Here is a 25,310-nt window from a genome sequence, read left to right as displayed (position 1 = left end):
TCGGAAGGAAACCTCTTCATATTCATTTGTGGGTATTGTAATAAACATAATTTGTAATTATTAAATGCCTTCGAAAAGGGGAGAATCAGACTAATTTATTGATTCCTATGTGTGTATACTAATTGAGGCAGGTCGATATGTTCTTGTTGTGATGTCAAAAATTACTGTTGCATACATATACGATTTCAATCTGAAAATGGTGTTGACAAACGGTATATAAAATGACAACGTTGCAGATATGCTGGAAAAGGGAAAACATAATAAAAAATGCAAATATCTTATAAATCCAACAAAGCCCAACGATAGTTTTTTAAAACCGGTATGAAACACAATCGATATATCTACGTAGTGGTCACTTAAAATGTCTTAAAAAATATAAAGATAATTAATTGTTCAGTTTATAAGCCAAACTATCTATGTTTCTTAGAATTGATGTACCATATGTACATATTTTTTAAAACAATAAAATATTAATATTCAATTTATTTTTAATTTATCGCATTCGCTCAACTCGTTTCACTTCCACGTTCCATTTAAGTCACCTTCTATTCCGATAGCTCCCACCGATACGTCCCCCTCATACACTCGTGCCGGAAATCGATAAGCTTCTTCTTTCTTTTTCTGTGTGTCTTTTTTGCGGTACAGTACAGATCCCGAAAATGTCTTTAAAAAAATCGGCGAAAACTAATGTAATCCTCTCCCTACAGCGACTGTTCAAGCCGAGATACCACAATGCCTCCCAAATTCGACCCCACGGAAGTTAAATTGGGTAGGTTTTCAAATGTTGGCTCGGAGAGTTTGGCTCCCGAAGACCAAATTAAAAAAGAATTAAGTATCTGCAGATAATAACGTATTGTTTTGCCAATTACAGTGTACCTGCGTTGCGTGGGCGGAGAAGTCGGAGCCACATCTTCCCTGGCCCCCAAAATCGGTCCCCTCGGTCTGGTAAGCATGCAAATCGGTTTGTTTACGTGCCCCCAGTTTTGTGCTAACGAGTGAAATGTCCCCGCAGTCGCCCAAAAAAATTGGTGATGACATCGCCAAGGCCACCTCCGACTGGAAGGGTCTGAAGATCACCGTCTGCCTGACCATCCAGAACCGACAGGCTGCCATCTCCGTGGTTCCCTCCGCCGCCTCTCTGATCATCAAGGCTCTGAAGGAACCCCCACGTGACCGCAAGAAGCAGAAGAACAGTGAGTATTACCACCCGGCTTTCGTGAGATTTTGAGTGCATCTGAGTTTCATGGAAAAGAATTCCCAGGAGAGAACCCAAATGCACAAAGAATCTGCGTCCATGATGGCTTATAACCTGGACTAACAACCACTTTTTCTCCCCCATTTTAGTCAAGCACAGTGGCAACATTGCCTTCGATGATATTCTGGCCATCGCGCGAGTGATGAGGCCCAGGTCCATGGCCCGCGAACTGAAGGGAACTTGCAAGGAAGTTTTGGGTACCGCACAGAGCGTCGGCTGCACCGTTGACGGAAAGCACCCTCATGATGTTATTGACGAACTGAACGAGGGCTCCATTGAAGTGCCCGCGGAATAAACAGTTTTTAATCCAGATTAATAAATTGTACGCGTTACAGTCTGTAATAATTGACCCAACCGGAAAGCATTTTACTTCGAGCTGACTTGCTGGCCAATGTGCTAATAGATAAGAAGTTTTAGACTGCTTATCAAACGGAAAGTGGAGAAGTAGTCGAAATAGATTAAACTATGGAAAGGTGGAGCCTACAGTTAAAACTAATAACGAAGTCATATGCAGAAAAAAGCCATCAGTAAATCAGCTGTTTCAGTCTTCCTTAGACACTATCACTGAAAAGAGGTTAAACTGGTTTTATTGGACATTGAATTTACTATGTAATTAAGTGGGAGTTCGTAGCATTTCTATCTGGCATTTTGAAGGCACAAATCCGCATTAGTTTTATACAATTTATTCCTTGGCGGCAGTACGCTTAATTAATCATTGATAATCACGATAAGTGAACCTACAAGTTAAAGCAGTTTCAATGGGAACTGCAATTTTTTATTTCTGTAGTTGGGAAGTTGTACCATTTTTATCTGGCAATTTACGAGAGTCCCTCTTTTGATAATAGCTATTTTGACAAAGCTCCCAGATTTACATAATGTAATGGGCGGATGCCCAACATTTAAAATAATCGTACCCTCGCCGTTAAACCCACACATTAAACAAGCAGTATGATTTAATCCGAGAAATTTAAACGAATTTATTTTATATTCTTGAAAAGATCATCCGCATTTCAACAAATTGCGGAGCTTCTGGAATCAACAGCTTACAGCTTCAACTTGGTACGCCTCCAGTGACGACGCTTAGCGTTGTAGCTAGAATGAAAAACAGAAAATTATTAATTTTTGAGAACAGTATTTAAATGGTTAAAAAATAAGGGAAAATAAGATTTTTTAATGTAATTTCAAGGTAAACATTTGACTTAAACGAAAGTAAGCGGGCATCAGCGAGCTTAAAGCTTAATTTCATTATGTTATGTACATTTGTGCGGATTCATATTTGTTTTGGCACAATATACCGGTGCTCCAATCATGCATGTTAAGGCAAAAAACCTTGTTATTGCAAAAACTTTAAGAGACTAAAGTCGGAGCATTTAAACAACCACAAACTCTACTGTGTCGTTAAAATACATTTTAAGGAAAATCGATATGGAAATTAACTTACCGGATTGTGTTGCCAGTACGTAGGCGGACCCATTGGGGAACCGATCTGTTCTGCTTCAGCTTTTTAGCCAGCTTCTGCTTTATTCTGAACGACTTGTGTGCAGCCTGGTGGAGAAAGACATGAAGAGTGTTATAGAATTTGCATATTTACAAAATATATCATGATTTCAAACAATTATTTTGATTTCCCACCATTTCGTCCGATCTGTTCAACGAGCCACACCGGAAAGAAAGAAGTGTTGATGGTGGGCGATTGTCGATACGTAAACGGGCATTCAAAACGAGGATTTTGGAATGATGGTAAAGAAACAGAAAAATATTTATAAACTCAAACTATTTTCATATTTTTATAAATAAAATTAATTTGAAGAAGCATCGATAATATTATTTGTAATAATATTTTAGATTAAAAAAATATGAATGTAATTGAATGGTAGAGTAAGTTCCATAACTGATAATGGAATGACCGCTATTTTCAATCAACCGCTCAGCGCCTTATCTGTGCAAACCAATAATAGGAATAGAAATCTTTAAAACTTTCAACTAATTAAAAAAGTATATATTATTTATCTCATTATTAAATAAATCAAAATATATTTACGATCTTATATCAGGTATTTCACAAATTTAATCAATTATATTTTTTTTGCTGCCAATAGAAAATTTGCTGCGGAATTTGTCTGTCAAAAATATAACGTTCTAATATTCATTTCTTTTGTTTTGCGTAACATTTTTAATTATTATATAACTTTTATTTTTTTTACTTTCAATATGTGTTTTGTAATTCCGCAAGGCATATACCAGCGGAATGGTTGGGAATTTCAAACAGATGTAAAATGCTTGTTCCCAAAGACTTTCTATCCAAAAACAGCTGACAAAAGACATCCATGCCGTGCTCAGGATTTAATTATTTAACAAATGTACTAAGTTTTATTTAAGGAACATGCTTGATTTCAAAAATCGAAAATTTTCCATGTTATAAATATATGTTTAAGTCTGAACAGATTGGTCGTATGTATGCCTGAAATGTTATAATATAAACATTTAAGTATATTTATAAATAAAATCAAGTTTTTGTGTTAATTTTGAGATAAAACTAGGTTAAAACTTAATTTATTCGCAGGAATAGCATTCAATTAATCTTTTTATAAAACTTGTTTAGATAATTAATTACATATATTTTGGGCCTTCAGTTAAATTTTTTGTATTATTATTTATTTTATTGTCTGTGGGTTTTAATAAGAATTTCGTTAAATACGGAAAATATTTTTGCGTATTCCCGAAATGACTGAATCTCAGAATTCCTTAGCAATTGAGCAAACGACCAAAAATCCAACAGCTGTTTTAGCTTTTGATTGTATACTGTTTCAGCTTTCCTTATCAAAGGAAAAATAAAATAAAAGAAAGTCGATTAAATGGATTTGTTAACAAGTTATTAGCTTTCTTTATTTACATAAATATGGTTATTTCTTAGAAGTTCAGTGGTTTTCCCATCAATTCAAAAATGCTCAGCAGCCTATTTGCTGACATTTCAGACAGTTAAACGTATATGGAACAGCTGGCAAACAGAGATTTAATCGATTAGGCAATATCGAATTAATTTTCTAAAAAATGAGAGTTATTAAATGTATTTCAATTCCATGTTTCGATTACATTCCTATCGATTGTTCGGACAATTGTCGTGTGTATCTGCCCCTAACATTTTTGTTCTAAAACCATTATTTCATTTCCTCTATACCAATGCATCGTTCCATTTTCCATAAGTGTCAGTGTCATCATTTATCAATTATCATTTGATTATTATATTTTACAATATAATATGTGCTTAAGAAAAGTTAAAACCAATTCCTGCTAGGGACGATGAACCAATAGACCGCAGTTTTGCAATCGAACTTGTGCATTACATGCATTGAAACGCCATGTCAATCCATACATAATATTTTGCTTTGTAAACGATTTTAAGTTGAAATACATATACATAAATAGTGTTAAATATAAACACATACAGAACATACAATCGCATCTATATTGCACGCATCGAATAACACAAAAAAAGTGATTTAACAATGCGCGAATTTAAAGTTGTTGTGCTCGGGTCTGGGGGTGTTGGTAAATCGGCCCTCACGGTGCAATTCGTCTCGGGATGCTTTATTGAAAAGTATGATCCGACAATTGAGGACTTCTACCGCAAGGAAATAGAGGTACGTAAACTGTTCATATGGGCGATATCGGATCGGGCAGACATAATCAATTTACAAACCAACGCAGACACACGCTCATATCTACATATAAATATATGTATGTACTAAGCGTAATCACGCATATACATATGAACGTCTGTGCTTACAGGCACATACAGACATATGTATGCATATATATGTGGATACATATAATGGGCGATTAATTGTATATATGCACATATAGTATGTTCTTGTAGGTGCGAAATGAGCTTAAGTATTTGTGCCTATGTCGGAGTATTACATATTTGTATGTAATTCATAAAGTATGTAATTCATAAATTCACAAGCGTCTGTGCATCCAAATGTGCATATTTGAACATAGGCGTGGGTGTTGGTGCAAGGATTAGGCCAAGCCAGTTTTTAAATGAATCATAGGTGTCAATAGTTGTGGGGTCTTTTAAATAGGGAGTTATGCTTTTAAATGCAATTCTCGTTTCGGTTTGCCTGCTAAACTTGTTCTAAACATATAATATGCGCTCAACACTGTGCTGAGTGTTTTTGTTTTCGAGCTAACTCTAAATGTTTGCTATAAAATATATATATAGAGTATAGTGATGATGCATAATGGTATTATTATTTGTGTAATTTATTTATTCAATAATAAGCTGTCATCACTAGAAATATCTTCAGATTTGAACAAAAACTCAAAGCGCAGATACGCAAACCAGTGTAAAACATGTATGCAAGTGACACATGCATATGCACAAATACATGAGTTCTTCGGGTATCTGATATTTCATGAATCTCGGAAACGGGCTTTTCATTCCGAAAACCAGATGCAAGCGCATAAAAGCCGCCTTCGTGAAAACAAAATATGTCTAATGATGTTAAAAGACAAAGAGCAAGCACTTCTTCCGCATTCGCACATGCCCACAATCGTATATACTACCCCATTGTACCGACCGAAAGCACTTGTACAACCCCTAATACTGCAGCTTTACTTACGGGAAAACCCATTGACATACCCCTTGAAAAGTAAATAACTATTCGAATTAATCCGTACCACGTCAAGAGAAAGACATTTTATTTAAACACACTAAGTACTCCTACTTAAGTTCATCGCCCTAAATATAATGATACTAATGAATTTAACTCGTTATTTGCAGGTGGACAGCTCGCCATGTGTTTTAGAAATTTTGGATACTGCGGGAACAGAGCAATTCGCATCCATGAGAGATCTCTATATCAAAAATGGTCATGGTTTTATTGTAATGTATTCACTTACGAACCATCAAACATTTCAGGTATGGAAAGCTTTAAGTCATTTTGTGTCTATCGTGTTTTTTTTTTTCTTACCTTTTCTTTTTAACAAGATTTTAAACCTTCTAATGCTTAATAACGCTTTGGCTTTATTCCACAGGATATTTCTAGTATGAAAAATGTGATCACTCGAGTTAAGGGAAGTCAGCCAGCACCCATCCTACTAGTCGCAAACAAATTCGATTTAGATTGCCAAAGAGAGGTATCCACCGCTGAAGGTAAGCATCTTTTAATTAAATAATTCCTAAAATCCCTTAAACAACAACATACATTTGCTCATACTCATGATTTTAATATTTGCTCTTTTAAAGGTAATGCCTTGGCACAACTGTGGGACTGTCCATTTATTGAAGCATCAGCAAAGGATCGGATAAACGTTAACGAAGTATTCGCCACCATCGTTCGAGAGATGAATTTGACACAAGAAAATCGGCAAAAAAAAAATTACTGTTGTTGTACGCTTTTATAGAAATTTTGTAAAATTGTAAGATTATTATAGTTAAAGAATAAAATTACTAATATTTAATAGATAACGAACATATGAATGTATTTTTATTGCTTGGATAAACGAATGATTAAGTCAACTTATTAAGAAAGATAGTGATTGATGACCCAGTATAAATTTGGAAAGCATCAAGTCATCTAGATGATGATTAAAGCGAGCCAACAAGTTATAATTTTTAACAGTCTGATGACAACGCGAAACATAAATATTTAAAAATGAATTTTGGAGAGCTTAGTAATAGTACAAACTATCAAGTTTAGGGACTTTATCAAATCTCGATCTTATGTTAATAACTATTCAGTTTAGATGGGTATAGAATCAAGAAAACGTTATTTTACATAATTTTTAATGCTTAAAGTTCATGTTACAGAACAATTGAGTTCTTTTTTCACCCGCTCTTTACAAAAGTCGAGGGGTATGGGATTTTTTTACATGAGTCATCGCTGCTGACCACACCTTCAGTTCACCTGAACTCTCCCTTTAGCGATCAAAAGTCATCTGAAATTCGTAGTTTTAATTCAATATGTTAAATTAAATTCATTCAATGTAGATGATGAACCAGAAACCACAAAGACTTCAATAATATGTACATATGTAAAGAAATACTATAAAATTTGAAAAATATTTAATTTAGAATAATACAAAATATAAAACTTTTAGGTCTAATACAGATGTATACATTTGAATTAATTAATTTTATACCATTCCAAATCGTCAGGTTTGTGGGAAGACGGCGGATTTACAATGGCCTGTGCGTCATTGAACAAGTTACTGCAAAGATTATCCTCGATCTGAAAATAGCAATGTGTTGGAATTTGGAAACACAAATGGGGGCTTTACGAATGCTCACCTGGAGGGAAGACACTAAGTTATCTGGGCAGTCGAGGACGCTAAGCCCAGATTCTGCAAAGATATACGGTAATAGGAGTTGTTAATAAAGGCGTGAGTAAGATAAGGAGTGTTCGGCCTGTATCTCAAGATCAGTACTATAGTGAAAGCAGAGATGCCATGGGAATTACGTGATCCGCCCCCCGCCCACTGCGCACTTAAGTGTTATCTAGCGATATCTCTACGATATCTATGTGTCTCGTTGGCTTACGCTAGTTGGGGTGTTGGAACGAGACTTACGCATTCTGGGATCATTCCATGAAGTCGTTCGATCAATGTGATTTATAAAGTAAAGATCTCCGGACTCGGTAACTGCCTGCTCCCAACCATCCGGCAGTGGACCCATATTGTTAGCAATGGTCGATGTGGTAGTTTGTTTTGTAGTTTGCAAAACATCTATCGAACAAAAACAATGAATTACAAACCAAAGTAAATAAAAACAAATTAAAATAGGTCTAAACGTAATGCTGCAGTGTAAGCGGATGATAACTGGGGGGGCACTTGCAGACAGCATGCAGCATAAATCAATTTAAGGAAATTTAAATCAACTTTAACCTCCCATTCCCCAATGCCAAAGTGATAACACTCCCAAAAACGTGTGTGATAAATGGATTTAGTTAATTGAATGTATACCCTAAGATTGTTGTTTAAGCTTTTCATGCGTTAAATGTAATGAGTTAGAACCTACTTTATCCCTGCCTAGCCTAGAGCATTGATTAGTTCTCTAACAGATGATTTAGATGGGTTAAATGTGAAACGCAGCCTCAGGCAGTTAACGATTGTCTTAACTAAATTTTAAAAAAAACAAGTAGAACCTACCATTTTGCTTTATTCGCTCGGCCATTAAAATTTGCTGCTGTTGGCGATATTGAATTCTGGGATCCTCCCACTGCGTAGATTTTGTAGTATGACTGAAAGTAAAACAAAATAAATTACTAAGGTGTTTCTTATGGCAAAAAAATGTACAGAGCTCGATAACTCAGAAGTACATTTCTTATTTTACTCCTCTTGTACTTCGTTTTAAGTTTTTTAACAGACAGATAGCTTTCTTTCATAGTAGTTTTAAGAAACGAAGTTCAGATACATATTTATTAATGGCACAAAATGAATTTCTAAAGGAATAAGAATTTCGTAAAACAAAGACTGCAAGCTTATTAAAATAGATGACTCAAAATCATATTTTAGTTTTATAATAGAAAAAACATGTTAACTAAGTTTTAAAATGTACCTAAAATAATATAAAAAGCTTTAGGGGCATATCGATTTGGTAAAGTCTATTTTTTTGAGTTTTTATGTGAATAAGTTAATTGAAATTCAATTTTTTATGTGAATAAGTTAATTGAAATTCAATTTCATTTTGTTTATGTAGAAATACTTTAGAACATTAAATTAAGATTGAAAAACATAATTCTCTTCACTATGTACGGCCTTTCACGTAGTGACGAATCGAACTAAGTGTGTGGAAGAAAATCATCATATATGTAGGTAAAAACTGAAAATATTTGATATATTCATCAAATATAATTTTGGATTTTTCATATGCGGTCGTCACTACTTTCTTACCTTTTCACAAGGCGCTTTTGTTTGCTTAAGATACATATAATGCTTAGTGAATAAGACACGTAACCTAGGGTATGAGGTATAAAACTGTCCCGAATACTCACTTCAAGTAGTAGATCTGGCCATCGTTGGTCTTGGCCTGCTCCCATCCTGGTGGCAAGGCGCCCAGTTGACGCTGCAACTGAATAGGGCTTACCACGTCGTAGGAGCGCTGCTTCTTGTGGGCCGTCTGCATGGCCATGGGTATGTCCTGCGACATGCACGTGTTCATGGCGTCCAGATCGATGGAGCTGGCCGGGGCGCCGCTGGGGAACTCTTGGGCACTGTTCTCGGGGAAAGTGGGCCCAGCGGTGGGCTGTTGGCTGCTCGGATTGGCATTTGGGTTGTTGGCGGCGTCGCTCCGGGCGCGCACATTGTAGTTCTGCTGCAGCGAGGCGGGGCTGCTGCGGGCACGGGAGTGATGTATCGCCAGGCGGCTGTGCTGCGGAGATGGCTGGAGCTGGGGGATGGCAGCGATGGGCGACTGGCCATCCGGGCCACCTGGCTGCTGCTGCTGCTGCTGTACCTGGACCACCGACTTGTTGCTGATGTTCGACTGGGAGCCCGCGTCGTAGGTGGAGTCGGCGCTATTGGCCCGCGAATGCGAGGGCGCCGGGGGCGTGAAGAACGAGTTGGGCAGCTTCCGCATGCGCAGGGGCAGCTGCAGCGGGCGCTTGGCGTCGCCCGGATTCAGGACGCTGTCGAATAGCGCCTGCAGATTGTCGTCCGTGTCCTGGTTGACCCGCACCACCAGATTATTGGACTTGATCGGCGACAGCATGTCCTCGTCGTCGATCTCCTTCTCGATCAGGCTGTTTGTATTGCTGCTGGCTGACATCGTCGTTAACATATAAAAGGCACTTATTGTATACAAATGAAAACTACATAGAATTATCTTAGCGATTAGGCACGCGCACATATATGTTCGTTCATATACATATCACTCCATCGCGCTACGATACGCGAAACTATAACATAAAGGTGTTAAAAACTAAACTTCGTTGCAATAAATAATAGTAATAATAATAATTACGGAACTGCCAACATAAAACAAACACACTTGGGAACACCATCCACTTGCCCATACCAATTCCAGCGTTCCCCTGTTATCGGTTTCGTGGCTGCACCTGCGGAATGCCAGGGGTATTCCTCCAACTAATTTCGAAATATTGTCGTTTTTCGCATCAGCTGCTTGTTGGCGGGGAATGGCCAGTGCAACCTTGTGATCTCTGAAAATTAGGAATTCACGGCGATGGGTGGACGGCTTTACAGAACCCGAATTTCAAACGAAGGAATATCTTTGTCATTTCCGATAAACATACATGCTGTGTTTTTTTGTTCAGTTTTTCATGTTTATTGAATGTATTTAGTTTTTGATGGTGTTTTTATCTTGAGTATATACATATTTTGATATTTTCACTTTTTCTTATATATCATCATTTTTATTCAAAGAATTTTAAGTAACCTCACGACTTGAACAGATATTTATACACTGATGTCTATTGAAGATCCGCATACTAACAAGCTTTGCACTGTGAATTAAAAGAGTTATGAAATATATAATAATGAAAGGGAGTTCAAACTAAAGCCCCCATCATTTTGTAATGAAAACAATTTTTATCAGTGTACCTTTGTTTAAGCTTCAGCGGAACAATCTGCACTGGAACAACCCGTTCCTTTCCGACCGGATCTTAAACTCTCCCGTTTCATTCCGTTCCCGCTAGAGATGAGCGCGTGCCAGGTTGTTGGGGCACGAGACAGGTTTTCAACACAGCCAATGGCCATCTCTAGTTCCCTCTACAGCAAAAAAAGAATTTTAACATTGTATATATTGGCACGACACAATTCGGAAGCATTTTGCTCTTGACAATAACTAATGTCCCATGAACCAAATGTAAAATGATCAGCGCGATACTGGACTTATTTTGGATCCCCATTGGGGGCTTTCTCTCATTTCTGATATTTATTTCCGCCATAAACAAATCAATCGGCGTCCGAAAAGCGTATGTCAACCTTCTCTTAAGGATATTCGAGGTAAATATTATTTTGGTCAAAACTGTTAAAATATAAGTAACAGTTTGCAGTGTTTTTGTGCGGTGGCTGCTTTGAAAAAGTTGTTGTGCTCTGAATAGTTAAGGTATTCCAAAGTCCATAAATATAGTCAGCTTTGGAATACAAGCGTACGACTGTCATACGCATTAACTTTAATGTAAACTTATGGCAAAAATGTTATTTTACCAGAAGTTTCAAAATAATTAAACTGTCCGTAATGAGTCAGTCAACTTAGTGTGTTTTAAGTGCATATTTAACACTTTTTGGGCACATGTAATCTGCCAGTCATTATCGCGCCTGACTATGGTTAGGAATACTCTTATCTATAGATAATCCCCCGACTCACGTTTGGTAATTACTAATCGAGTGTGCCTCCATTTTCAGTACGGTCGAGTCAGTATAGAGACAGCATCCAAAGAAAACCATTTTTCCGTTCGTACTACCAAGACTGACAACAAACAGGGAGTGCAGTTGGTGGACGATGCCGACTCCAAAGAAGGTACCAATGGAGCTACCTTAATCACCAGGGACGCAGTCCTGCTGCCCCAGGCGCAGGAGCCTGCTCCCGAGAAGCCAGTTTCCTCCAAGAAGGTATGTGATTAACCCTTTTAATGTAATGAGACCCTTATTCCTGTATCATTTCGCTTTGCAGGATGAAATTAATTTCGATTTTGAGAAATGTCTGGACTACGTGAAGTCAGGCGTTGAAGCCATTATCGAGGACGATGTAACATCGCGTTTCGAGGCGGAGGAGCTCAAGAGCTGGAACATGCTCACACGCACCAATAGGCACTACGAATTCATTTCCTGGAAAATAACTTCCATCTGGGTGTTTGGCTTCTTCATCCGATACGTAATCCTGATGCCACTTAGAGTGCTGGTCTGCTTCGTTGGTGTGAGTATAACCGGTTGATTTAATGGATCTACCTTTGACTACCCGACTTGTCTCGATTCCCATGCATGCGAATAATTGCCCCTTTCAGAATCCTCGTCAATATTTTATTCGTTAAACTACAATCATGCATAGGAATTGAGCTGTCAAGTAGTTTCCTTACAGTTTACGAAAGAAAAGTGACCAAACGGACAGAAACTGGTAGTACTATATTTACTAGGAAATAAAAACGATTTAAATATATCGAGTCTATGAGGAAAATCATAGGATAGTCAGTCGGACGTCCCTGTTTCGCGAGTTTAATATTTGTAAAGCTTGTACTAACGTTTTCTTTGGTACTTCAGCCTTTAATTTGAAGATTAAAACTCTTCAAAAAGTGATCTAACCAAAGTTACGTTGATAGTTACTTACTACGTTTATTTATTAATATTTTTCTTGATTGAACATATTTTTTAACATTTTATTTCACAACGAACTTAATATTTGTTTCTGTTTTGTGTCCGTCCTATAATTTAATACTTCTCTAATAAAAACTATTTAATTCCTAGGTTTTATTTGCAGTTTTTTCAAACTCCATTGTGGCTTGTTTACCCTTTCGATTTGTACGGCTTTCGTTAGCGAGCTTGTCATTCAAAATTACGTTCCGCCTTATTTCGACTTCTATGTCTTCTTTTATCAAGTTCCACAATAAACAATATAAGCCCACAGTTTCTGGGTTCTGTGTAGCCAACCACACTTCGCCCTTGGATGTGGCAATATTATCGACCGATTGTACCTATTCTTTGGTGAGAAAGAAATTTTTATCTTACATCTACACTTAAAACTGGTTTCATTTTGTGTTAAAAATTCATGCATGTAACACCCGAAATGTTAAATCTCAAACTACTAAAATCTTTGGGCTTTAACAAATATAACAATATTAATGAATTCAGGAGTAGGAACATAAAATCTTTCTAATGTACTAGTAGTTCATGGTTTTTCTAACTTATGTTAGCAACCCATTATCTGCAGATATATTGTTCAACGATTTTATTAGTTTTCTTTCGACCAATGTTATCAAAAAGTTCAATGTATATGCCTTGGCCGATAGCCATTATCTTAGTACACATGGAGTTTAGACCCGACGCATATTAACATACCTACAAGCATCGATAACTTTTGATCAACCTAGCTGACACAACCTGATAAGTCGTAACTATTCCAAGTTCAGGCTAAAAAAAAGTCTATTCGAAAATGCATGCATGAATTTATTTAAAGAATTTCAGTTTTAAATGTCGTATATTAGTTTATGTTGCAATATTGGCTTTTGTTATTGTCCTCGCCTAAATGTGTGTCTGTAATCTTAAGTTTGGCTGATTTTTAGTTTGTTATTTTGCTGTACGAGTATCCAAGAACGCGAATCAGGTAAGATAAGCGCCATGGCTATCAAATTAATTAATTTATTACTTTATTTATTGCTCGCACGGTTGCTCGTTTGCTATTTTCCTATCCATACAACATCTGACGATTAGGTTGAGCTGTTTCATGTGGTTTCCCCGGTGAATTTTGTTTGCGGGGTGGGCTTGTGACTTTTAGAATCTTTAGAGGCGAGGCGCTGGAAGTAAACACCTCTGAAGCTAATGTTTTTTTAAGGACTGAGATATCACTCTATTTACAGAATATTCAAAGAATGCACATAGGTTGGGCCATAGTTGACTGTCGTTAAAGCAGTGCAAAATGTGAGTGATGAAGCTGAATATAAAGATGCCTGCTACAAAAGCCCCTTTCCAATGATTTTCAGTGACCTCTTGACCCAAAAAACAAAGCTAATGCTGAAGCTCTATATAATTGACTTCCCTTATTGTTCCCATTCTCGTTTTGTGCAATCTTAGGTAGTGTGGTTAACAGTTTGTACGGCTGCAGTGGGATATTTGAAGGATGGGCCCTACAAGCGCGCTCTCGTGCACAAAGTGCTCGGCATGTGTTTTGGCGTTTTGTCCAGCGCCATATCGGCGGTTATCACCTACCACAATGAGGATAATCGGCCATCGTCTGGTATTTGTGTCGCCAATCATACCAGCCCCATCGATGTGCTGGTCTTGATGTGCGACTCGACCTATTCGCTGGTAAGGCTACTTTGGAACCTGAAACCACTAACCACTATATGGAACTACTACTCACTTTGGTTTTTAACATCCTTATATCATAGTTTCCCAAGTAAAAATTGAAAAGTAATTGAAGCACTTGTTTATTTTTTGGTATTATCCTAGACATGTATGAAATAAATTTAGGAATCTTGAAAGAAAATTGATTTAAACCTTTAATTTCCAGCTAAGGGTGTTTAGATATAAGAAAAGTTCAAGTCCAAATATTTGGAAACCCTTAAAAAATTACTAATGGGCTGATAATAACAATCGAAATCGACTACAATTGAAAATTGGTTTTTCATTTTGCACGTGTAGGTACTAACCCGAATTTAAGTTTGCTTTGGTGATTGTTTTTATGTACTGCATGTTTAATGTTTTGGTTGCTTTGTGTTTTTGGTAGAAAAGATGCATTTTCTTAACCAGTTAATAAGTCTCCAACTGACCTTCTAGATTGGCCAACGCCATGGAGGCTTTCTGGGCGTGCTGCAAAGAGCTCTGGCCAGGGCATCTCCTCACATTTGGTTTGAACGTGGCGAGGCAAAGGATCGCCACTTGGTGGCCGAGCGACTCAAGCAGCACGTTTCGGATCCAAACAACCCACCGATTCTCATTTTCCCGGAGGGAACCTGCATCAACAACACATCGGTTATGCAGTTCAAAAAGGGCAGCTTCGAAGTTGGCGGCGTCATCTACCCGGTGGCCATTAAGTGAGTTATCAAAGAGTCTTTACTTCGGATATTTAACTAAATAGAGTTATAAGATCCAGTCTATTGATGATTCCCTCTTGTATCTTGAAGGTACGATCCCAGATTTGGCGATGCTTTCTGGAACAGTGCGAAGTACTCGATGATGCAGTATCTGTACATGATGATGACCTCGTGGGCCATAGTGTGCGATGTGTGGTACCTGCCACCAATGTACCGGCAGGATGGAGAGTCGGCGATTGACTTCGCGAACCGCGTGAAAAGCGTCATCGCCAAGCAGGGCGGCTTGATTGATCTGGTCTGGGACGGACAGTTGAAGCGCATGAAGCCAAAGAAGGAGTGGAGGGAGATCCAGCAAGTGGAGTTCGCCAATCGATTAAAGTCGGACTCAACCTAAATTAACACATATTTCTACAGTGACTGTAAATCATATACATTATTCTACATAATTTGTATTGCAGCGACTGTAATTTGTATAAATTACGATTAACTATTGGATGGTTTAATAAAAGATTAAGTCAAATGTACAATTATAATAATTATTTGTATATTAATTAATTTATCTATTTTGTAAAAAATAAAAGATATCTGATAAACTGATCCAACGATGCCAAAATGATAATCACAACATCTGGAATTGATTGGTGTAAATTCATTTCTTTGTCATGCTAAAACATATCCAAAAAAATGGGCTTGAAGGTGAGGCCTTCTTTGTTTGACCAAAGCGAGACCAGGTCAGCAACCTATAGTTTTCTCCAAAGCTGCAAGCATATTATAGCTAAACAGAGATAAACGAAACCAAAGAGATGGTAAATAATTACATTACATATTCATAATTATGCGCGAGGCGGTTATTAATATAAATGACTCAGTGCTGTGCCACATTTCTATTTTATATTAATTGTCCACCCATAGAGGTAATTAAAATAAACTTCCGTGTTTTCTTGAGGCGATCGAGTGGATAATTCCCGGCATTCTTGTGAGCTGGCCGCCAACCCTGAACTGTCGCCAAAATATAATGGTGGTATCGAACCGACAAGCCAACAATGTAGATATAGATATGAACAATGCGGGCAAAGGCAATCCATATTGTTGAAAATCACGAGTCAATAGGTCTGGCCTTCATAAGTTGTTAGGCTCATTGCCAATCGCAAGTGAGCGATTTACAATTAACAAATACCCAGAGACCCGTTTATTAATAGATATGTTTATACATGGGCATCGCATCTGAATCTGAATCTGAATCTGATGATGAAAAGATGCTGATGCCGATGCTGATGCTTCACTTCCATATGCATATTCATTTTGCTTCTAATGAAACACTTGTGGCTATTCGATCCACACACAAATACTGAACACTCAATACTGAATACTGATTTTCGAAAAAACAAAACAAAACTGGAACATATTTTCGAACATGCAAATGTGTGTAAATCTGATTCCGATCGAGATCGAACAGCGATATTTTTACACAGATCCACCAATCTATGTATGCGTAACATATTTATTTATGGAACTGGGTTGACCAGTTATGAGTTATTTTCGTATTTCTAAGACTAAAATAAGGCCATGAATGTACTTTGATACATATCGCATGGGTGTGCATATATTTTTAGACTACAAACATACATATTTACATCTGCGGGGACTTTGGTGTGCGTGCCGAAAGCTAATAAATTAATTGTTGCGTAAAATCGGATTACATATAGGGGGGGCGAGAATGTAAGTAAACGTAACCCCTAGAACCTACGTGAGAAACAGCCACTCATATGTTTCGATTTTTCCCAAAACTTGCATGCTTAAGTACTTGAGAGTGCAATAAAATGAAGTACTTCAAAACAAAGAACTAAGAACAATAGAGGGGTATACAAGAATCCAAGTTACTATAACCAGGCTGTTACCATCTCAGAAATGAGACATCGGCGTGGATATAGCCGAGAGTACGAACACACACACAGCCGTGGGCATTGCATGATAAATAATGATATATTCAGAAAGTGCTGTTTTTATTACGCAAACTGTATTTTCTTAGTTGTGCCGTGTGCATCCACAAATATAGACTACCTGTGTACAGAATCTTTCCAGTCTAGTCCGCGGCATTTCCGACGAATAGGAACTACTTCACAGAGTACCTCCGAGGTATATATCCTAAGGATTAAATATATACATATTTATATATCGCGCCGATTAGCCGATTAGCCGATTTGCCGATTGGGCGATTGGGCGATTTACAACCACTGCAGTTTGCTAGTTTTCTATAACCAGAGTTTTTTGCCCCCCATTCAGACACACACGCACTCAGATCACAATGCCTTTTGTTCCCGTGGAAACCCCCAAGTGCCCCGCGTGCGGAAAGTCGGTCTATGCCGCCGAGGAGCGCGTTGCCGGAGGCTATAAATTCCACAAGACCTGCTTCAAGTGCAGTAAGTAGCTTGGTCCTTCGAGCCACACACACACATTTGGTCCTTCGAACCGGATAGCCATCTAAACATCTCCCTTCTAGGCATGTGCAACAAGGCCCTGGACTCGACCAACTGCACGGAGCACGAGAAGGAGCTTTTCTGCAAAAACTGCCATGGTCGCAAATACGGTCCCAAGGGATACGGTTTCGGTGGTGGTGCCGGTTGCCTGTCCACGGACACTGGCGCCCACTTAAACAGAGAGTAAGGACTAAATTAAAAATATGTTTTGTATGAAAATTGTGTAAAATTCCTTGAATTAAATGTGTAGTTTTGCTTTCTATTAGAACCTGTATGTTTTCAATGTTTTCCATCTCTCCCCCCCCCAAAAAAAAAATTGAAAAAACCTCCCCCGCCCCCTGTATTTTTCTGGGCAGAAAAATCGCCAGGGATATCCAGTTTCCCAATTCTCTGGAAATATTCCACTAACATATACGATTGTTTAATGTTATACGAACACATTGTGGTCTTTGGTAAAAATAAGTTTTGTATCTTTGTTTACAACGCCCACAGACTGTAAATTGATAAAATAAAATGTGCAATAAAACAAAGTATTTGTAAGCTTATTCATGTGTTATTTATAGGTTGTATTCGTATTCCTCTCTCGTCGCTGTCGCTGTCTATGTGGATCCGTTGTATTCCCCCATTTCGTTTTTTGTTGAGGCACAACGACCGACCTTTCCGTCTTCTGTCTTTTGTGTTCTGTGTTCTATGTTTCGTGTGACTAAGATGGGCCCCTAATGAATGTCCATTTCAAGCACTATAATTGAGGGAAGCATCTGAATCTTTTTAGATTTGTTGCGCCGAAGATTCCCCCAAAAGCACCCGACGGGTTGGGCTGTCCAAGGTGCGGCATATATGTCTATGCTGCCGAACAAATGCTGGCAAGAGGAAAGGTTAATTATCATGTCTAGGCTCTTCGGTTTTGTTTGTTTTGGATAATATTTTATTATAATAATAGGGCTACCATCGAAGGTGCTTCAAGTGCGTTCAGTGCAACAAGACTCTAGACTCGACTCTTCACTGTGATGGTCCAGACAAGGACATTTACTGTAGAGGTATAGTTCGTATAGTCCCAGCGAATGTCGATCAGTCTAGTGAAATCATATTATTATAGGATGCTATGCTCAGAAGTTTGGTGCCAGGGGTTATGGGCACATTGGCATTTCGTCCTTGGGTCTGATGTCCGATATCAGAGATTGCGAGTGGCAAAGGTAAGGTTAAAGTAGAATCAAATAGCTAGACAAATTGTATGCCCGATATTGATGCTTTCAGCGATATGGCACCCAAAGCCTCGGCCATAAATGTGGAGCAAATTCAGGCGCCCATCGGTGAAGGATGTCCGCGATGTGGTGGCGTTGTTTTTGCCGCCGAACAGGTCCTTTCGAAGGGAAGACCCTGGCACAGGAAGTGCTATAAGTGTCGCGACTGCACCAAAACACTGGACTCCATCATCGCGTGCGATGGCCCGGACAACGAGGTGTACTGCAAAACTTGCTACGGCAAAAAGTGGGGACCCCATGGTTACGGATTCGCCTGTGGATCCAGCTTCCTGCAAACCGATGGCATTACGTGAGTAGTTATCTACTATATCTTAGTTTTAGAATATTGGAAATGTGGACTAATTTTCATTGACAATATGATCATTAGTGACAAAGACATTTTAAGAGATATGAACAGATTTTAAATGATATACTTCTAAAATCAGAAATCATAAACAATATGAACGATAAATTAATCCTAATTTTTCAAATTATCTATAAATTTAAAATTTCTTAAAGCATCATTTAAATAACAGGGGTGTTTTAATCAGTTCAGTCCCAGAAATCTGTGACAATGGTATGTTTTGAAAACCGGAATCCCAAAATTTGTATAGTTTTAACTGCTTTTAGATAGATTTTTTCATTTTTTTCCTGAAAATGTTCTGTTTTGTTGGCATTTGATTCAGAATATTTCTAGGGGACCCTGTAGTATATTACCATTATCCGGAGTGATTCAGAGTTTTTATAACCTTCGTTCCTGGTTGGATAGGATTTAATTTTTTATTTGTTTGGATAATTTTTTTAATTGCAGTGAGGAGAACTTAGAATCCATGCGACCATTTGTGGCCCCGGATACAACTTCGATCATGGCTCCGGACGGAGAGGGATGTCCGCGTTGTGGCGGTGCAGTTTTTGCCGCCGAACTGCAGTTGTCCAAGGGGAAAATGTGGCATCGGAAGTGCTTCAACTGCGCCAGGTGCCATCGCCCACTGGACTCCGTGCTGGCCTGCGATGGTCCGGATGACAACATCTACTGCAAACTCTGCTACGCCAAGATGTACGGTCCCAAAGGATTCGGATACGGACACACTCCCACTCTGGTGTCCACCAACTACGAATACACGCCCAGTTGGTAAGTTATTATGTGTTCTGGTTAAAGTTGGGTAGATTAAGTTTAGATGTCGATAGCCAACGAATTTTCTTAATATTTATAATAATTTCATTCCATGTGTACTTAAATGATTTACCAATTCCCTAATTTGGTTATCTACCTATAGGTTTTTTTATACTTTTATAATATATAAGAATTTACTTAACCAAAGTATCCAGTTATTATATATAATATATAACGATACAGACTTTTATGATGAATATGGTTTTGTTCTTAAGCAAATTTAAAAAAGAAAAACCATTTGTATTACTCTTCCCGATAATTAGTTTAAGTTAACGGACAAAAGAATAAAGTGTTCTAAATAAATTATATTTTAAAATAGATTTAACTGAAAGAAAGATTTAACTGATTGAAAGAATCCGTTTGTTTAATTTAATAACTAAGATTTTAAGATGCGATGGCTATAGTATAATTATAATTATAATTTTTTTTTTATTATAAAGTTATACTTTTCAACTTATTTTCTAAAACTCAATCTTTTAAATAAACTAAATAATTAAGGAATTTTTTTTCAGTTGGGGAACTATTGATCGCAACGGACAAAAGTCGGAGAACGGATGTCCGCGGTGCGGATTCATGGTCTTTGCGGCGGAGCAAATGAAGAGCAAGAACAACGTGTGGCACAAGCTGTGCTTCTACTGCTCGGAGTGCCGGAAGTATCTGGACTCGACCAACTTGAACGACGGACCCGATGGCAATATATACTGCCGATCGTGCTACGGCAAGTTCTACGGACCAAAGGGTGTTGGCTATGGCATCGGAGCTGGCACATTGACAATGGCTTAAAAATTTCGACCAAAAAAGCGCCTTCAAGCACTCACCTCAATATGCAATGAGCTCCAAAATTCATATATGGGGGGTTACTAGTGCTTGAACGCCCATATTTTTGAGGCTGAAACGAGTATGTATTGTAGTATTGTAATTCCACAAAAGAACAAAAGAACAAAAATTGTATTTAGCTCCAAACACAACGACATTTAATTGAGAAAGTATAAAAGGCGAATGAGTTAGTGGTTAGTGGATTAGTGGATTAGTTTAAGAGTTGTATAGGTCTCGAAAATAAGTATCGAAAAAAGGCATTCTGAGCTTCGAGTGAAACTTCATGGTGTTGTAACTAGCGAAAACGAAATCATCTCCCAACTTTGTTTCTATGTATGGCAGTCGTAACAACAAACCGATATATCCTATGTAAATACATGTTTCGAACGACCAATAAACGATCAAATGGTAAACTCTGTATGGATTGCTTCTGTTTTTTTTTTCAAGTATTTATTAATATATGTAACGGTAGGACAGATTACTGACAGAGGGTCCAAGCGGTATCTATTTGCAGGAGTTCTTTATTCAAAACATATTAACGATAATGCTAAGGGTACACAATAGTATTGGGAAGGAAGTGGAAGCGATCACTAAGGCGCTGCCCGAGAATGTGGAGTTGCAACATTCGGCGGAGAAGACGAGGATTTTGGGGTACAGTGATTTCCAAAAGTTAATCCGCTGATTGTTGAGCAAGTTGTCCGTGTTGAAGCTCTGGTCGATGAGAAGCACTGAGTCATTGTTGGGGGTCATGGCGTTCCACTTGACGTACACATTCGATTTCGTGGGATTCGAGGTCTTGGCGAAGTTCGCCCACAAGGTCATGATAATATCGGCGATTTTCTTATCGGTCGACTGCCAATCCACGGCGTTGGTCATATAGGGATTGCCCCAGACGAACACCTGGTCAAAGTACTTGGGCACACTTATCCAACTGGGAAGATCCTGGAGCACCGATCGCGGTCGCATCCTGAACAGGTAGCTGTAGACTTGACTGTCGTTGCTCAGCAAATCGGCGAACGTTTGCATCGGCGTGATGTAGAACTTTTCGGTGTGGGCACTTATAATGTGTTTATTGGCCTTTTTCACATCCGTGTCCGAGTCATTGGCGTACATAAAGTTGATAGCGTCCGATATCAACTCGTAGTTCGAGCACCACTCATAGTTTCGGACAAGTTTGTGCATGTCGTTGACGGCAATGTCGTTGTAGAAACCCTCCAGATCCGAAGCACTTATATCCGTATCGAGGTTGTCCTTGAACAAAGTGAGCACCTCCTCCATGTCGGTTACGCCTATAATGACGGGCACTCTGTGATAGCTTCCCTTCCTGAACAGGATCTCCGGCTGATTCTCGATGAAGGGATACGAGGTGTTGCTCAAGCCGAAGTCCACAACAGGACCCCAACTCACCGAGGGCAGGTTTTCCGAAAGCCTCTTGGCATCGAGTCTCTTGAGGCACTGAATAAACACCGAAGTTGGTTTTCGCGGACAGCCAAAAGTGCTGGAGACCTGGTCCAGCGATCCCTCATACTCGTAGGGCATTTTGACGGGACTCAGGGGATTCCCCGACATTATGATGGCCTTGTGGAAGCCCCCCTTCGACCACTCACCCGACGTCATGTGCAGGGCCACACTCACAGCCCCCGCATCGTGTCCCATCAGGGTGATCCGATTGGAGTCGCCTCCGAAAAAGTTGATATTCTTCTTGACCCAATAAAGTGCCGCCGACTGGTCCATCAGGCCATAGTTTCCCTGGGCCTCGCCGTCGTCGGTGGTGAAAAATCCAAAGATATTCAGCCGATACGAAAAGGTCACCACAATCACCTTCTGCTTGAACACCAACTGAAAGGGTTCCACATCCGCCGGGCTGCCAGTGGAGAAATCACCAGAGTGGATCCACACAACGACGGCATATCCATTGATCTCAGGCAATCCTGGGTATTACAAATTAATTGATTTAACATTAATGTTTAATAAATGCAACACCAGTTTTAAACTATTTTGAAACTTTAAAATTATGTAATGTTTTGCTTACAAATTATAATTTATATAAATACAGTCAAGCTTCTAAAAATCTAAATTATATTTGCAACCAAAACATTTTTAATATACCTCAACACAAAGATTTTACTATCAATAAAACTAGGTCGAATTTTTAACTGGTTTCTTAAAAATCATGAAGTTATACCCAGTATTAAGAGTTAATTTCGCAGGAGTTTCTATAACTATTAGATATATAAAAAAATTTCTTTTAAAGCACACTTAATTTTCTTGATAAAAAAAAGTTTGTATCAAAAAAAAATCCTTTTACATTTTTTTCTATTTTCCAAAAATCTATACCACTTATTTCGATATCTTTAAACACCTACCATCAGGTACAAAAACGTTCAGATACAAGCAGTTCTCCTCGTATTTTCTGCCACCATCCTCGGGATTCGAATCGGAAGATATGATTTTTAGGATTTGTTCGGTTTCTTTGCCCACAGAAGGCATGGGGTTCTGCCAACAGTCCGGTTGAAAAACGGTCGCGTTGAAAATCCCCTTCCACGGTGTTAGTTCGATATCCGGAGGTTGAAATCTCCTGGCATGTGCGTACCGAATGCCAAGGTATGCTTTAATATTCTGCGTTCGGAACATTTTCAAATACGTTCCGGATATAACTCCGTTGCCCGGAATGTGTATAAAGGGCGCGTCCACACATTGCACACGTATTAAACAATAATTACTGACTAGGTGAAAGAACAATGCCAAATAAGCCAGGAAGTTCCTTTTGCAATCCATAATTCGTCCGTTTCGTTCACATCTTTCTGTGTTTTGAACTTAGGCGACACTGTTCGCAATCTTTCGAGGCACGCGAGCTTCCGGTTGCCATGGCGAAAATACACAAAAATATTGTTGCCTTGGATTTTGTAACTATGGCAGTCATCCATCTCCTTTACTTGAGGTTGTTTTTATTTATTTAGCCTACGTCACCATCGGAATGCTGTTAACCCCCTATGGCACCATTTTCGAAAGAAAAGAATAACCTATATTTTAGACTCTTTAATGTAACAAGTTTGCAAGACTGATTTTCCTTTATTAAAATTTTTTTTAAGAAATACATAAAATAAGTCCTTACTTTAATTTTATATTGGGATTAAATCAAAATATAGAGTTCGGTAATATAACAAGTTTGAAAGACTCTCTTTTTCAATTTTTATTTTTAATATTTTTTTGTGTTCAATACTATTATTAGGGTCTCCTTTTTAATTTTTTGCTTAATAAACACATAAAATTATTATTTTTAGGGTCTCCATTATTAAATAATTCAGCTTCAAAATTATAAGACGCGAATTCTTCAGCCAATGCGGCCAAGCATATATTGATGTACTGTATGCCTTGTAAAACTTTATTTATGGATTGTTTGGTTGTTTAAATTTAAAATTTAATTGGCAACTTTATCAAATCATGTAAAATTGTACTCTGTAGCTCAACTGTCATTTATTTGGTATAACTGACAAACTCCTTATAAACAATAGTACTTCTCGAAATTTTTTAAAATTCCTTTTAAGATCGAAAATGTCTCTTGAACCAAATAAGCCAGACAATCAGACAAAAAAGGAGCCTGCAGTTTTGAGTGAAGACACTATCACCACGGACAAATGCCTGGCGGACTTTTGCATGAAGGGCGGAAGTGGTTTGATTATTGGCAGCGTTTTCACCTTGTTCTTCACGCGTCCACAAACCTATCCGATTTGGCTGGGGCTCGGATTTGGAATGGGCATGGCCTACGACTGTTGCCAGGCCCGTTGGAGTGAACAACAATATTCAAATGAACTAAGCTTCCATAAACGTAGCCCCTCTGGAAATAGGTTTTAATAAAACTGATTCTACTTGAGACTAAACAAAATTGATTTTACTTATGATAAATAAAAAAATTTAATTCATAAACCAAATAAAAAATATTACAATTTAAGAGCATAACAATATACAAAGCTAAAAAATATATATATGAGAAAGGAAGCTTACATACCCAAGCCAAAGTTTGGATACCCTGCCAACTAAAACGACTAAATATCTCGAATAAATTGAATAAATAAATATTTTCTAAAGCGCTGAATGATATAATTGGTTTTATAAAATTGAAAACGGTTTTAATAAACAGAATAATTTTATTTGTTTATATTTTAAAATATAGTTAAAGAAATCTGATATGACTTGATTTTAAATAAATTGATATTTTTTAATATTTTTAAAGAAATTTTTCAAAAGTGACAATGATAGTTTTAAGTTTTGTTTGCTTTAATTTTAAGTCTTATCTTTAAAAATTAAATTTGGGACGGGAAAATTATATACTTTAAATATTTCAAGCAATAAATAAATACAAAAGTTGATTACAAATTGAGCTTAAAGTTTTTTTCAAGAAATATTTAAAAAAATTATAAAAACAATAGTGTTTGAATCATATATAGGTACTAAATTACACATTTTACATACGTCTTTCCAAAAATGGGATTTTTTGAAAGGCGTTCCCTCGATCGGTTGGCGAAAGAAACATTTTCAGATTTGCCGGAATGAGCGAGAAATCGCTCTTTGGCCATTGAAAGTTTACATATTCCCACGGCGTATCGGAACGGAAAAGCAAGAGTGGCAAACTGGTTT

At 37.9% G+C, this 25,310-nt stretch overlaps 8 protein-coding genes and 1 long non-coding RNA gene across 15 annotated transcripts; 5 read left to right on the top strand and 4 right to left on the bottom strand.

The window, feature by feature from the left end:
• The first annotated feature begins 557 nt into the window (after window positions 1-557).
• On the top strand, window positions 558-1,609 carry LOC128253647 (60S ribosomal protein L12). Its single transcript, XM_052982232.1, has 5 exons — window positions 558-639; window positions 708-769; window positions 872-945; window positions 1,013-1,193; window positions 1,345-1,609. Exons 2-5 carry the CDS (start codon window positions 733-735, stop codon window positions 1,548-1,550), a joined length of 498 nt encoding a protein of 165 aa, XP_052838192.1. The 5' UTR covers window positions 558-639; window positions 708-732; the 3' UTR covers window positions 1,551-1,609.
• Window positions 1,610-2,207: 598 nt separating this feature from the next.
• Window positions 2,208-2,981, bottom strand: LOC128253649 (60S ribosomal protein L39). Its single transcript, XM_052982236.1, has 3 exons — window positions 2,888-2,981; window positions 2,697-2,800; window positions 2,208-2,347 (listed from the first exon to the last, which is right to left on the bottom strand). The coding sequence occupies exons 1-3, from the start codon at window positions 2,888-2,890 to the stop codon at window positions 2,299-2,301; spliced, it is 156 nt and encodes a 51-aa protein (XP_052838196.1). The 5' UTR covers window positions 2,891-2,981; the 3' UTR covers window positions 2,208-2,298.
• Window positions 2,982-4,413: 1,432 nt separating this feature from the next.
• On the top strand, window positions 4,414-6,732 carry LOC128254138 (ras-related protein Rap-2c). The gene is made up of 4 exons (XM_052982971.1): window positions 4,414-4,896; window positions 6,042-6,179; window positions 6,296-6,413; window positions 6,507-6,732. The coding sequence occupies exons 1-4, from the start codon at window positions 4,762-4,764 to the stop codon at window positions 6,662-6,664; spliced, it is 549 nt and encodes a 182-aa protein (XP_052838931.1). The 5' UTR covers window positions 4,414-4,761; the 3' UTR covers window positions 6,665-6,732.
• A 563-nt stretch (window positions 6,733-7,295) lies between these two features.
• Window positions 7,296-10,282, bottom strand: LOC128254111 (transcriptional coactivator yorkie). 2 transcript variants are annotated; one of them, XM_052982939.1, is made up of 5 exons: window positions 9,253-10,281; window positions 8,408-8,499; window positions 7,829-7,984; window positions 7,551-7,603; window positions 7,296-7,491 (listed from the first exon to the last, which is right to left on the bottom strand). In XM_052982939.1, exons 1-5 carry the CDS (start codon window positions 10,104-10,106, stop codon window positions 7,387-7,389), a joined length of 1,260 nt encoding a protein of 419 aa, XP_052838899.1. In that variant the 5' UTR covers window positions 10,107-10,281; the 3' UTR covers window positions 7,296-7,386. The 2 variants fall into 2 exon arrangements, with proteins under 2 accessions (XP_052838899.1, XP_052838900.1); XM_052982940.1 differs by lacking the exon at window positions 7,829-7,984 and having other exon boundaries at window positions 9,253-10,282.
• A 299-nt stretch (window positions 10,283-10,581) lies between these two features.
• On the bottom strand, window positions 10,582-14,701 carry LOC128254031 (uncharacterized). 2 transcript variants are annotated; one of them, XR_008267510.1, is made up of 3 exons: window positions 14,292-14,701; window positions 10,817-10,984; window positions 10,582-10,719 (listed from the first exon to the last, which is right to left on the bottom strand). It is a non-coding gene; the product is annotated as an uncharacterized LOC128254031 (long non-coding RNA). The 2 variants fall into 2 exon arrangements; XR_008267511.1 differs by lacking the exon at window positions 14,292-14,701 and adding an exon at window positions 11,586-11,726.
• Window positions 10,966-15,566, top strand: LOC128254030 (glycerol-3-phosphate acyltransferase 3). Of its 5 annotated transcripts, XM_052982801.1 has the most exons (7): window positions 10,966-11,221; window positions 11,624-11,830; window positions 11,892-12,134; window positions 12,680-12,916; window positions 14,003-14,236; window positions 14,708-14,964; window positions 15,055-15,566. In XM_052982801.1, the coding sequence occupies exons 1-7, from the start codon at window positions 11,087-11,089 to the stop codon at window positions 15,356-15,358; spliced, it is 1,617 nt and encodes a 538-aa protein (XP_052838761.1). In that variant the 5' UTR covers window positions 10,966-11,086; the 3' UTR covers window positions 15,359-15,566. The 5 variants fall into 5 exon arrangements, with proteins under 5 accessions (XP_052838761.1, XP_052838757.1, XP_052838756.1 ...); XM_052982797.1 differs by lacking the exon at window positions 12,680-12,916 and having other exon boundaries at window positions 10,968-11,221; XM_052982796.1 differs by lacking the exon at window positions 14,003-14,236 and having other exon boundaries at window positions 10,969-11,221.
• A 1,375-nt stretch (window positions 15,567-16,941) lies between these two features.
• LOC128253745 (muscle LIM protein Mlp84B) lies at window positions 16,942-21,090 on the top strand. Its single transcript, XM_052982397.1, has 9 exons — window positions 16,942-17,100; window positions 17,248-17,384; window positions 17,465-17,624; window positions 18,214-18,316; window positions 18,382-18,478; window positions 18,538-18,634; window positions 18,696-18,992; window positions 19,494-19,814; window positions 20,369-21,090. The coding sequence occupies exons 2-9, from the start codon at window positions 17,270-17,272 to the stop codon at window positions 20,637-20,639; spliced, it is 1,461 nt and encodes a 486-aa protein (XP_052838357.1). The 5' UTR covers window positions 16,942-17,100; window positions 17,248-17,269; the 3' UTR covers window positions 20,640-21,090.
• Window positions 21,087-23,617, bottom strand: LOC128253744 (carboxylesterase 5A). Its single transcript, XM_052982396.1, has 2 exons — window positions 23,039-23,617; window positions 21,087-22,603 (listed from the first exon to the last, which is right to left on the bottom strand). The coding sequence occupies exons 1-2, from the start codon at window positions 23,448-23,450 to the stop codon at window positions 21,198-21,200; spliced, it is 1,818 nt and encodes a 605-aa protein (XP_052838356.1). The 5' UTR covers window positions 23,451-23,617; the 3' UTR covers window positions 21,087-21,197.
• Window positions 23,618-23,990: 373 nt separating this feature from the next.
• On the top strand, window positions 23,991-24,714 carry LOC128253746 (uncharacterized). The gene has a single exon (XM_052982398.1). It carries the CDS (start codon window positions 24,228-24,230, stop codon window positions 24,525-24,527), a length of 300 nt encoding a protein of 99 aa, XP_052838358.1. The 5' UTR covers window positions 23,991-24,227; the 3' UTR covers window positions 24,528-24,714.
• Window positions 24,715-25,310: the final 596 nt, after the last annotated feature.

This window comes from Drosophila gunungcola, assembly GCF_025200985.1.
Source record: "Drosophila gunungcola strain Sukarami chromosome 2R unlocalized genomic scaffold, Dgunungcola_SK_2 000004F, whole genome shotgun sequence".
In the NCBI taxonomy this organism is placed as follows: Eukaryota; Metazoa; Arthropoda; class Insecta; order Diptera; family Drosophilidae; genus Drosophila; species Drosophila gunungcola.
Note: the sequence above shows the minus strand (reverse complement) of the source record. Positions and strands in the feature narration are given on the sequence as shown.

Bases quoted from the DNA above. Each gene is read 5' to 3' on its own strand.
- LOC128254030 (XM_052982801.1), top strand. From the start codon at position 11,087: ATGATCAGCGCGATACTGGACTTATTTTGGATCCCCATTGGGGGCTTT. The intron at 12,135-12,679 runs GTGAGTATAACC...TTTAATTCCTAG, and splicing joins TGCTGGTCTGCTTCGTTGGT to GTTTTATTTGCAGTTTTTTC. The intron at 14,237-14,707 runs GTAAGGCTACTT...CTGACCTTCTAG, and splicing joins GCGACTCGACCTATTCGCTG to ATTGGCCAACGCCATGGAGG.
- LOC128254138 (XM_052982971.1), top strand. From the start codon at position 4,762: ATGCGCGAATTTAAAGTTGTTGTGCTCGGGTCTGGGGGTGTTGGTAAA. The intron at 4,897-6,041 runs GTACGTAAACTG...CGTTATTTGCAG, and splicing joins TCTACCGCAAGGAAATAGAG to GTGGACAGCTCGCCATGTGT. The intron at 6,414-6,506 runs GTAAGCATCTTT...GCTCTTTTAAAG, and splicing joins AGAGGTATCCACCGCTGAAG to GTAATGCCTTGGCACAACTG.
- LOC128253744 (XM_052982396.1), bottom strand. From the start codon at position 23,450: ATGGATTGCAAAAGGAACTTCCTGGCTTATTTGGCATTGTTCTTTCAC. The intron at 22,604-23,038 runs GTAGGTGTTTAA...TGTAATACCCAG, and splicing joins GAACGTTTTTGTACCTGATG to GATTGCCTGAGATCAATGGA.
- LOC128253745 (XM_052982397.1), top strand. From the start codon at position 17,270: ATGCCTTTTGTTCCCGTGGAAACCCCCAAGTGCCCCGCGTGCGGAAAG. The intron at 18,317-18,381 runs GTTAATTATCAT...TTATAATAATAG, and splicing joins AAATGCTGGCAAGAGGAAAG to GGCTACCATCGAAGGTGCTT. The intron at 19,815-20,368 runs GTAAGTTATTAT...ATTTTTTTTCAG, and splicing joins TACGAATACACGCCCAGTTG to TTGGGGAACTATTGATCGCA.
- LOC128253649 (XM_052982236.1), bottom strand. The intron at 2,348-2,696 runs GTAAGTTAATTT...TTTTCATTCTAG, and splicing joins CGTACTGGCAACACAATCCG to CTACAACGCTAAGCGTCGTC.
- LOC128254111 (XM_052982939.1), bottom strand. From the start codon at position 10,106: ATGTGCGCGTGCCTAATCGCTAAGATAATTCTATGTAGTTTTCATTTG. The intron at 8,500-9,252 runs GTGAGTATTCGG...TTTTACTTTCAG, and splicing joins GGCCAGATCTACTACTTGAA to TCATACTACAAAATCTACGC. The intron at 7,985-8,407 runs GTAGGTTCTACT...TTTGTTCGATAG, and splicing joins CGAGCGAATAAAGCAAAATG to ATGTTTTGCAAACTACAAAA.
- LOC128253746 (XM_052982398.1), top strand. From the start codon at position 24,228: ATGTCTCTTGAACCAAATAAGCCAGACAATCAGACAAAAAAGGAGCCT.
- LOC128253647 (XM_052982232.1), top strand. From the start codon at position 733: ATGCCTCCCAAATTCGACCCCACGGAAGTTAAATTGG. The intron at 946-1,012 runs GTAAGCATGCAA...ATGTCCCCGCAG, and splicing joins AAATCGGTCCCCTCGGTCTG to TCGCCCAAAAAAATTGGTGA. The intron at 1,194-1,344 runs GTGAGTATTACC...CCCCCATTTTAG, and splicing joins CCGCAAGAAGCAGAAGAACA to TCAAGCACAGTGGCAACATT.